Raw genomic sequence first — 11,621 nt, forward strand, 5'->3', positions numbered from 1 at the left:
GCCTGTGACTTGTTTAATAGAGAGACATATTGAAATCTATTTTTCACTGCTGTGGTTGATGAATGGAGTAATACATCACTCTTCGGGTCTACGTCATTTGGACCAAATGCTGTTTTCTTTGGTTGTGTCCTATTACATAGTGGCTTTCTCATACTGTCGTGACGAAGAGCGCTTTGGACTGCAATGCCCTTCGCGCTGGCGCCATTAGCGCTGCTGCGATACCTAGCGCCCTCTCTTTCACGCCAGCACAGCTGAGACGGAAATATTGATTGTACAACTTTTGATCCGGTGTGCGCGAGGTGTCACTAGGTCCTCACGCGCGGCGGTACGCACGCGTCTCCGACCCCATCAGCTGCGGTACGGGGCTTAAATAAAAACGAAGCAAGCATTCAGAAACATTTATGAATAGGCATGCAACATTTATTTGCCGATGTGTGAAGAAGCTTTATACGTTTGTTCGGTGCAGCGGTAAGTTCTAAGTGAGACACAACATGAGGTAAAAGAAGCACATCCTTCGCAAATGCCAACGGCGCAGTCAAAACACTTGGCATGGGGACAACGTTGTTTGCATCACAACAATGTTTCGGCGCGCAGTGTTATAGGTCTGACACAAAGCAGACATTTGGGCTCGTTGGTGTGAATTGATGGTGGAAAAACAGCGCAAACTAAGACAGAGAACACAGAACAAGAGGGCAGACAGTACCAGCGCTTGTAGTGTCTCTCCTCTTGTTCTGTGTTCTCTGTCTTAGTTTGCGCTGTTTTTCCACCATGTATACGTCTGGCACCTTCTTTTCTTTTTCTTTGTTCTACTAGGAAATATGCTCGCTGCTGCAGGTTGAAAATGCGCTTGATTATTCATTCGTGCAGTCGTGAGCAATATGAGAGGGAACAAGCATTACTCCATAACTATGTGTGACAACCACAGTTTATTTTTCTGTTTTATAACTAGTTTTGCTCATGGCATATAATACAGAAAAGTTATTCTTAAATATAGTGGAGAGATAAGCAGAAAATGCTCAATAGTGTGAAAAAGTTGTTCCCTCTCAAATTGCTCGCGACTCTACCTTACAAAAATCAGTATCGAAATATCTTTGGCGTCTATGCTCAATTAAAATACTTGGGATTAAGAATAGCCTTGCATCTCACGAATAATCACTCACAGTGACAGCAGTTCAATGTGACGCTCCTTACCTCACAGCATATAACGGCCTAGCCTAAAAAAAGAACAACTCCCGCAAGTTCGGCAGGGAAAACAGATTAGAAGGCGCGACACTTGCGAAGCGGGATGCAAATAACTCCGCGTATAATGCCCAAGGTAGAGAGAGAGCCTCTTATAGAATTGTTGGCTAGTATCCTGAGGCTTTCCCCTTCCTTGTGCACTTTGTGTGCGCCTGCTACCGCTGCTCTGAACTCGCCCAAAATCAGCTGGTAGGCTCTGTTCGCATCCTCTAGAAAGCGTGGCTTTTGTGAAACTGTATAAATCGACACTTATAAATCTGTAGCATGGTATGTTGTGAAAGTAGCTATATGTGGAGTATAATAAGGGAATAATTGTTACCCATTAGTGCCCACTGAAGCGTACCCATACGGTTACAAAAGAGAGCTATACAGTTTTCAAAGAATCTTCGTACTTGAAGAAAAAGTAATCCTGATCAGGGGATCGAACCGATGACCATCGTCTATACGGGGCTGTCGCTTTACGACCTCAGCTAACTAGGGCTGGTAGCGGATGACAGCGCAACGCCGAATTAATTAACTCGAAGTGGGAACAAAGCTGGTCCCCTAAACACATTTGACTAAGGACCGTCAAGGTGCCAAGACGCGCATGTCCGGAGTATTACCGCTGGATAGGCCTGACACCTGCGGGCTTTATATTTCCTATTTATGAAGCAGCAGAAAGCTTGGAGTAAGTGAAGCATGCGCGAAGAACCAAGCATAAAATAAATATAAGTGTTGATCGTTTAGTCCCTGCATGCACGGTGCCGCAGCGCTAGCGACAACCTGTTTCACGCTTGCGATGGTCCGCTTTTGAAGTCTGATGTCAGCGGGCGACACCTGCAAATAATTGTGCCTCTAAAGTAACCACTACGACGGACATCACGTCAAAGGTAGTTTGTTGACTTGTCCCATAAAGAAGATGTCGTTTCGCTTCCCCACTGTGACAGCAAATATGAACGGGTGATCGGCAATGACTGACTCGCCCTCTTCGGCCGCCTTTCCAGAGATCCTCATCAGCGTGGCGCTGTCTGTCTCGCTACCTTCTTCGTCCACTCTCAGCTTGGAAACTTGTTCCATCGCAGATACAAAAAGGTCTTTGGTGCCCAGCATGCCGGAGAGATCGGCTTCTTCGCTGAATATCTTCTTGACGCCGAGCTGCTCTAAAGGCTTGATCAGATTATATTGCTTGGACACAACAAACTTCGGCATCGACAGTGCTACGCTAGTATTTCTCAACGTCCCCATCACACGCGCCCATTCCGAAGCAGTTAAGAGACTGCTTAGCGTTTTGACGCCGGCCCGTTTCAGCGGAACCAACAGGATGAATCTCGCCTTGACGTCTTTATAAGGCAGTGAGATCACATGCGTCTTTAGGGCAGGGTCCAAGGCGTACTCAAAGTGTCTCCTTTTGAACATGAACTTCATATCCGTGTTGGTACCATCGGCGTTTTTGAATGTGCCGTTGTAACTGAGCCGTTTCTCGAACCTCTCCCACCAGTCACCCTTAAAGTGGATGGCGTTCAGCAGCAACATCTTTGCGTCCTCTTCGGCCGCATTGCTGTCCAGGACTTTGCTTATCTTCCCATTGGTCTGCGAGCGAACCCAGTCGTTCGATCTAGCGACAAGGCCTTCGTCGAGCTCATCAACTAAGGTCCGAAAAGCCCCATCGCTGTTGAGGAACTTGACGAATTGCGGTAGAAGTTGGGACTTCAAGCCTTTCTTGACTACGAGGAGGTTGGCGAGTGCCATCGGCGATTTGAGGCAGGGCGTAGCTTCACACAATTCTTCGAACGACGCTTGGAGTTCTTGTCGAATGGTGGCCACATCGGAGCCGAAACTGCTTTCAAGCTCTTTGAGGCTGTCCCCCTTGGTGCCAGCTGAAAGGATAGATAGCAACACGGAGATGCCGAAGGGCGAGAAGAGCATGTTGTCGGAAGTGTCGGCCGAAAGAGTCGGGAAGAGACTCAAGGCCAGGTTTGTGGACGCTGTCACATCGCCCGCACTGGACGCTTGCGCGAGCAACGTCCAACAGGCAAACACTGCGATGCCAGACGTCATTACTTGGCCGGCGTGTACTGTCTCTGCAAAGGAAGAAACACAATTCGATCAAGACGGCTCGCTCTTGACTAACTTTTGATTCCAATCTTAAAGCAGCACAGAAAGGAGCAAAGCGAAGCAATTAACATTTAAAGAGAAACGAAGACCAAGGTTTGAACTAGTGATATTTCTTCGAGACAGAGTGTGAGGGAAAAATTAAGCACTGTGATGCTAAACACCCTCGTTTTCTGACGATTCATATTCATGAAGAAAAAATTTAGCGGCCGTCAACTGGATTAATGCGGCGGAATTGCAACAGCATTCTTCTTTTACTACCCAATCCATTCAAATTATGATTCTGTTTGAATGCCAACTACGTAAAATGTGTCACATTGAAAGATCGTGACTAGACCTCATGCCAAAACAGGCGCAGCGGTTAAGCGATGCGCCACTGCACTGACAGGTGGCTCTTTCAAACACAGCCGCCGGTGCGGCGTGTGAGACCCGTGCAGCTCTTCCCTAGCAATGCTAGAAGGAAGACCTGTCGCAAACCTCAGTTTTTAAAAAGCGAGTTCTTAAACTCTGCCAATTTACTTTTATGTCCAAGCAAAATGTGTGATGCTGTCTGGCCGCATATGGCCGTTGCACTGTTTAAACTATTCATCCTTACTTACGAACGTGTATACAAGGTGTTTCACCCAAGATTTTTTGCAATTTTTTTTAAAAGGCTATTAGAGTTTGAAGATCGCTTCTCTCGGCAGAGCACTATCAGCTGAGTAGGGCATCAAATACAGCTAACGCGTGCCAACTAGCAGGCTGGTTAACTAATATTGAGTAGTTAAATTTTTATTACTACTGTTAGTCTCCTTATTAATTGAGATCCATGTAGTCCACCGTAACTAATATCCATATCAGTTTTTACAATTTCGAAAACACAGTTATCCTCGACGCTATGGCTCAACAGATTCTGCCTGCATCTCGCTAAAATATACGACCTTTCGAGAAGCTTGCAGGCAAAGCAACCTCTCCAGTGCATGCAGCCCATCGAAATAGCCGGAATTTGTTGGGCAGCAGCGCCTAGTGTAACTGCGTTTTCCAAATTCTAAAAACTTATTTACGGTGGATTACACACGTCTTAAGGAATAAGGATACTAACAGCAACCGTTATAAGTTAACTATCCAATATTAGGAATCCACCCTACTAATTAGCACTTCTTAGCTGTTTTCTAATGTGCTACAGGAGTGACAATGCGATGCTGAAAAAAGTGCTTCTCTTACTCATCAGAAAGCCTACTGCTAAAATTTACAGAACATCTAAGGTGAAACATCAGCTATTTTGCACGTTAGCCATTGTTGTGTCATTTTCTTCCTAGTAATTTTGTTCTGCTGAGTCATTCTTCGCCCGGCATTTCCCTCCTCTCAACTACAAGTGAAGAGGGGGCGGTTTACAGGTAGCAAGTAAGAGATGCAAATCTACCTTAAACACCACCTAGCAGGTTTAGACTTCACAGAGACCCCTACGCCATCGCCGCCGGACAGTTTTCTCTGTCATGGTCCTCCTAATGCTACAGCATTAAATAACAAAGGTACTACATAATGTAATTCCGCTCCGACTAAGATTCCCTTTGTAGCTAGAGGCTCGCCCCATTTGGAAAAAAAGGATGCTTAAATTCCTGTTAATACGGTATAAACTCTCTTTTTCTTTCATCCCGGTTCTTGCATTGATCTCGGGAGTGCCTTTGCAGTTTTTTGCCTTCACTATAACGTGTTTGTGCACATACGCTGTGCTGGGGAATGTTATATAGAATGACTGCCTACTTTATAAGAATCTTTTACAACTAGCACGGTTTAAAAGTAAGCGCCTCTCTTTACTCTCTTTGTTTGTGCTATGCCGAACAATAGCGGAGACAGCGTGACCCATATTTGTGTCTAGCCTCAAAGAACGCGGTGTATTTCTATTGAATTCTTTGATTATGAACAATACAAATAGTAATGACTAATATAGCTTAATCGATTAATAACATACGCTCCAAGCTCTGGCAGCCTGTCAGCCTCTCCTCTGATTATGCCGCCAGAAAAAGCGCACGTTTTGCAGCAACGGTGCAGAGCGCAAAATTTGCCGCACCTGTGTAGAGATATATTTTGTGTTCGCGGTAAACGCACTGAACAACGAATTATAATTCATTCTTCCTTGAAAATCTATAAAAATTTTCGCACCTTATCATTAAATGCTGTAGAGGTGTTACGTTGTATACTTGCACATTCACTATTTCATTTTCTTTATTCAGATCTCTAGAGGTGTAACAGTATATATTCACCTTTTTGAATTGTTTGTTTTTTCATGGAATTTCCCCGTGTCTGTAGAGAAGCTGCAGTGTGTCTGTGTATGCTTGCCAGGTTCTTGAGTTACTCACAAAATTCCATCTGCCCACAGACTGGCGATAGTGACATGTCGCGCCTCTGTTAGAAAATACTTTTAATGATCTTCTCCTTCACTCATGAAATTTCCGCTGTCCTTATAGCGACGACGGTAACATGTCGCACATGTTTTTACGTTGTACTTCAATAAGAATGTCAAGCAAGTGATTTAGTTACACGAAAGGTACCAAGAAAACATGTGTTCAAGCACCTTATAGGTCAAACAGGAAGGTGCTTGAACACCCGCCTAAGAGACCACAACACTTCTTTGAAAGGGGCTCCGTCGTCAAACTTGGCCTTGAATTACAGGAACTGTCCCCGGAATAACCAACCTGATTCTTCTGAAAAATCATGTACCCCCATTTTTAATGAAACTAGGATCCTGTACAAGCACAAAGATAAACTAACAAGGGAAATCAGTGAAGCGTTTCATATCCACAAAAACAGTGATTCGTGCGTGAGCACCCCCTCTGTAACAGTTCATGACTGTGAATTGAAGTATCTTGATCGAGGTGATTGATGTATCACTATAGCTTTTGGTGTTGACATGCGCTCTTGGTGGTCGATGGAGTATACGAGGTCTGTTAGAAAAGTATCCGACCTTTGGCCGTTGAAAAAAAACTTGCATAACTGGAGCGTTGCAAACCTAGTCATCTTTAAAGTAGTCTACTTGGGACTCCACACACTTCTCCCAGCGGTGCTGCCATTGTGGGAAGTATTCCGAAAAGGCCCTTTTCGGAATGGAGTTTAGCTCAGCTGTCGTTGCAGCCATAATGTTCTTCCTTGTCTGAAATCGCGCTCCTTTCAATGGCCTTTTGATTTTGGGAACCAGCCAGAAATCGCAGGTGCCATATCAGGACAGTAAGGAGTCTGTTGAACTACAGGAGTCTGGTTTTTCACCAAAAAATCTGATTCGAGTGCGAGGAATGTGCAGGAGCATTGGCGCGATGGGTGCGCCAATTTCCTGTTGACCTCAGCTCCGGGTTCTTGCGCCGCACAGCATCACGTAGGCAACGGAGGACATCCCTGTAGTACTCTTTGGTCATTGTTTGACCCTGTAGAGTGCGTACTCGTGGTCTGCCACACAGAGGGTGTCAAAGAAAGCAGTCAGCATCACTTTCACATTGCTGCGCAATTGGCGGGCCTTCTTAAGTCTTGGTGACGTGGAATGCTTCCACTCTGACGACTGGGATCTGGTTTCCGGGTCGTACCTGTACACCCAAGACTCGTCACTAGTGATTATGATGTTGATGAAATCGGGGTCACTGTTTGCGGAATCCAGCATGTCCTGTGAGCCTTCAACACGAAGCTGCTTTTGCTCCACCGTGAGCAGCTTCGGCACGAATTTCGCCGCAACTCTCTCCATGGCCAAACCTTCGGTGATAATGGAATGTGCGGAGAAATTGCTCATGTCCACCTCTTCCTCAATTTCTCGGATAGTCACGCGACAGTCCCGCATCACCATAGCGTTCAGTTCGGCAATGACCTGGTCATTTTGGCATGTTGATGGCCGATTGGAGCGTGGCTCGTTCTCCACCGATGTGCGGCCATATTTAAAACAATAGTAACACTGCTTAAACTGTGTGCTGCTCATAGCATCTTCACCGAAAGCCGTCTGAATATTTCGAATGGTTTCCACTCGGCTGTCGCCAAGTTTATGGCAAAATTTGTTGCAGTAGCGCTGCTCCTTTCACTCCGCCATTTTCCTTGCAATAAAAAACCGACGAGAGCACTGCACACTGCCTCACTCAAACGCTGCTTCCCAGCGACTGACGCTATCGGCAGGCGGGAAAAAATTCATGCATGCGCATGAAGGTTCAAGGTCGCCTGATGCAAGCGCGCTTGTCTCATATCCATCAGGTGTTCGCAAAAAAAAAAAATAAAGTCGGATACTTTTCTAACAGACCTCGTATATTGCCTGTTGTTTCTAATAAACTTTCAGTTGATAGTAAGCGCCGGTCCTGTTGTCTTCTTCTTTCTTTGTCCCTCGTCTCAGCGCTGTTTTTTCCCAGCCATTAAATGTAGTAACGAAGTGTAAATACCTAGGACTGTTTTTCACACGCAAACATATCTTGGTGGAAACACATCAGCCTAACATGTAACGAAGCACTTAAGCGACTTAGCCTCTTGCAGCGGATATTGCGTAATCTTCACAGCATACAAAAGTTTTAGCTTACAAAACACTCATTCGCCTGCATATTGATTGCGGTTCCATAGTGTGTAATCCCTATAAACGACCACGCATCAAGAAAATTGTTTCTGTCCAGAAGAAAGCAATTAATTTTATCTGCCTTCGTTACAACAGAGATTTCTCGCCCTCGTCTAACCTTCCAGCATTATTTTAACACCGCTTTCGACACGTCGGTAAACCGAATGCCTTAGTAGATATTGACGCTGATTAACTTGCCAAATGTCATGGCATTGAGCACTTATGTTGGCTTTCCTAAACCATTGCCAAAAAATAAAGGGACACCACAGACTAAATATTTTACATATTTATGCATGCATTGACACATATAAATTCTTCCAGCGAGTCATCGAAGCTGGATCTCCTTGCCGTGTGAAATTCATCCACTTCCATTTAAACAATTTCCGGATGCCGTGGAAAGTCTGTGGCGCCAGTTCGTTGTGCATTTAGGTCGTATTTTTGTACCTACTTCTGTATGTATGTATGTATGTATGTATGTATGCATGTATGCATGTATGTATGTATGTATGTATGTATGTATGTGTGTGTGGGTGTGTGCGTGTATGTATGTATGTATGTATGTATGTATGTATGTATGTATGTATGTATGTATGTATGTATGTATGTATGTATGTATGTATGTATGTATGTATGTATGTATGTATGTATGTATGTATGTATGTATGTGTGTGTGTGTGCGCGCGTGTATGTATGTATGTATGTATGTGGGTGTGTGTGTGTGTGCGTGTGTGTGTGTGTGCGCGCGTGCGTGTGTGCGTGTGCGCGTGTGTGCATGCGTGTGTGTGTGTGCGCGTGTGTGTGCGCGCGTGTGTGCGCGTGTGCGTGTGCGTGTGCGCGTGCGTGTATGTATGTGTGTGCGCGTGCGTGTATGTATGTGTGTGTGTATGCATGTATGTATGTGTGTATGTGTATGTATGTATGTATGTATGTATGTATGTGTGTATGTATGTATGTATGTATGTATGTATGTATGTATGTATGTGTATGTATGTATGTATGTATGTATGTATGTATGTATGTATGTATGTATGTATGTATGTATGTATGTATGTATGTATGTATGTATGTATGTATGTATGTATGTATGTATGCATGCATGCATGCATGCATGCATGTATGTATGTATGTATGTATGTATGTATGTATGTATGTATGTATGTATGTATGTATGTATGTATGTATGTATGTATGTATGTATGTATGTATGTATGTATGTATGTATGCATGTATGCATGTATGCATGTATGTATGCATGTATGTATGCATGTATGTATGCATGTATGTATGCATGCATGTATGCATGCATGTATGCATGCATGTATGCATGCATGTATGCATGCATGTATGCATGCATGTATGCATGCATGTATGCATGCATGTATGCATGCATGTATGCATGTATGTATGCATGTATGTATGCATGTATGCCGCCGCGGTGGCCCAGTGGTTATGGTGCTCGGCTGCTGACCCGAAAGACGCGGGTTCGATCCCGGCCGCGGCGGCTGGAATTTCTTTGGAGGAGAAATTCTAGAGGCCCGTGTACTGTGCGATGTCAGTGCACGTTAAAGAACCCCAGGTGGTCGAAATTTCCGGAGCCCTGCACTACGGCGTCTCTCATAGCCTTAGTCGCTTTGGGACGTTGAACCCCATAAACCAAACCAAACCATGTATGCATGTATGTATGCATGTATGTATGCATGTATGTATGCATGTATGTATGCATGTATGCATGCATGTATGCATGTATGTATGTATGTATGTATGTATGTATGTATGTATGTATGTATGTATGTATGTATGTATGTATGTATGTATGTATGTATGTATGTATGTATGTATGTATGTATGTATGTATGTATGTATGTATGTATGTATGTATGTATGTATGTATGTATGTATGTATGTATGTATGTATGTATGTATGTATGTATGTATGTATGTATGTATGTATGTATGTATGTATGTATGTATGTATGTATGTATGTATGTATGTATGTATGTATGTATGTATGTATGTATGTATGTATGTATGTATGTATGTATGTATGTATGTATGTATGTATGTATGTATGTATGAATCAGTAGATGAATGAATGAATGCACGCATTTTATGTGAATTTTGTACCCCACTTTTGTAATAGCCTTGCGGGACCGCAGTAGGTATATACGAATAAAATTTCGCCTTACACTCTTCAAGTGCGCCGATAGAAATAGCGCAAGAATCTTTGATAACATCGTGCGTGCTGAAACAAAATGAAGACTTCCTTGGTTTTCCTTTTAAGTTGATTCTTTCTTGCCTCTGTACCTCTGTACCAAGTGAAAGCCGTCACCACTGGCCATGCGTTGATGCACGACAACGTCTTTCTTTCAGATTCGCTCAGCGTCAAGAAAGGTGGAAGAAAAATTTCCACTAAAACATGCGTGAAGAAGCCTGCGACAGGATTCCTACATACTGTCTAAGGGCTTCTGTGTAGTAAAATGCTTTCTGTACGCCTACTCGAATTAAAATTTTTTTTTTTTTCATGCTATATAATTGTGTAAATGAAGGCTACTAAGCAAAGTAATTCTAAAACACGATATACAGTGGGGTAAAAAAATTTCTTAACACCGTACCTTTCAGAAAGAAGCTATATGGCAGTAAAGAGTTCGTCACAAAGAAACCATAGGTACAGTAAGCGTTTGTTCTCGACCCCGAGGAAACCACACGTAGAGTAAGTATTCCTTCTCGAACTTACCAGGTACACATCTGTCTTTCACTCGAACGTGCCTCGCTCACTTCAGCAAGCGACGTTCGACGGTCAGTTGCTTCCAAATCACCTAACAAAGCGCCGGTGACACTTGCTTCTCCCTAGAAGAAACGCGTTGATGGGCCACAGCGATCTAGCTCGATCCAAAGACGCCAGGGCCAGAAATATCCCTCCGCGCCGAAACGCCCGGGCGTCACTACGACAGTTGATGAAGCACACTTTACGATGTGCACACGCCTTGACGCATGCAGAGTATCGTATGCAGAATTTTCGTTGCAACACGGCACGCACGTTTGACTCCTTGGTGGGGGGCTAGCAGCAACGGGAGGACCACAGGAAAAACTGCTCTCCTTCTCGGAAGCCTAGTGGTTTCGGCGCCGGCAGCTGCTTGCAGGGCGCGAGCGTGCAGGCAAAAGGCTGTGGCGTCTGCCGTCCCCCTTGTATCGTTCTGGGAGGAGGGGCCAGGCGTACGAACAGCTGTAGCTTCGTCCGCGCCGCCTCGCAATAGCCGCGCGTGCAGCCGCCGCTCCTGATGCCTCGCAGCCCGCCGCTCAAGTCAAGTCGCTGCGAGCATGCTGGTGCACGCGAGCGTTTATTAGATTCAGTCGTGAAAAACTATACGTAAGCCTTTCTCCGGACCTGTAAGCAGCTGCGGAGAAATCGATTGGCTAGAAGAGAGCCAGAGGTTACTAGACTGGACGCGCTTCTCTCCATTACCTTGTTTCCGATCCCCTGAAATTTGATATTGACGCTGCAACAACAACAACAAAAACTGCGCACGCGTTCTCGAAAGCGTCTTGGGCTTTCGTGAGAGCTTTTGATCTGTACAGCTGCAGTTTTCGAGATGGAGAGCCGCGCTGACGTTTTTATTCTTGGTACAACTTATTTCGTAGGAAAATACGGCCAAATAACGTACTGAGCATGCGCACGACGATTGATGTTTCTAAAAAGCAGTAACATGTTTAACCTGAATTCACGTGACTCACGTAGGT

At 44.5% G+C, this 11,621-nt stretch overlaps 1 protein-coding gene across 1 annotated transcript; it reads right to left on the bottom strand.

Annotated features, from left to right (window-relative positions):
• Positions 1-1,350: 1,350 nt before the first annotated feature.
• On the bottom strand, positions 1,351-11,074 carry LOC149372481 (iripin-1-like). The gene is made up of 2 exons (XM_089586448.1): positions 10,618-11,074; positions 1,351-3,299 (listed from the first exon to the last, which is right to left on the bottom strand). Exon 2 carries the CDS (start codon positions 3,274-3,276, stop codon positions 2,098-2,100), a length of 1,179 nt encoding a protein of 392 aa, XP_089442574.1. The 5' UTR covers positions 3,277-3,299; positions 10,618-11,074; the 3' UTR covers positions 1,351-2,097.
• Between the last annotated feature and the right edge of the window lie 547 nt (positions 11,075-11,621).

Source organism: Amblyomma mixtum, chromosome 1 (genome assembly GCF_055824585.1).
Source record: "Amblyomma mixtum isolate Tamu chromosome 1, ASM5582458v1, whole genome shotgun sequence".
Classification (NCBI taxonomy): Eukaryota; Metazoa; Arthropoda; class Arachnida; order Ixodida; family Ixodidae; genus Amblyomma; species Amblyomma mixtum.

Coding starts and splice junctions, on each gene's coding strand:
- LOC149372481 (XM_089586448.1), bottom strand. CDS start 3,276: ATGACGTCTGGCATCGCAGTGTTTGCCTGTTGGACGTTGCTCGCGCAA.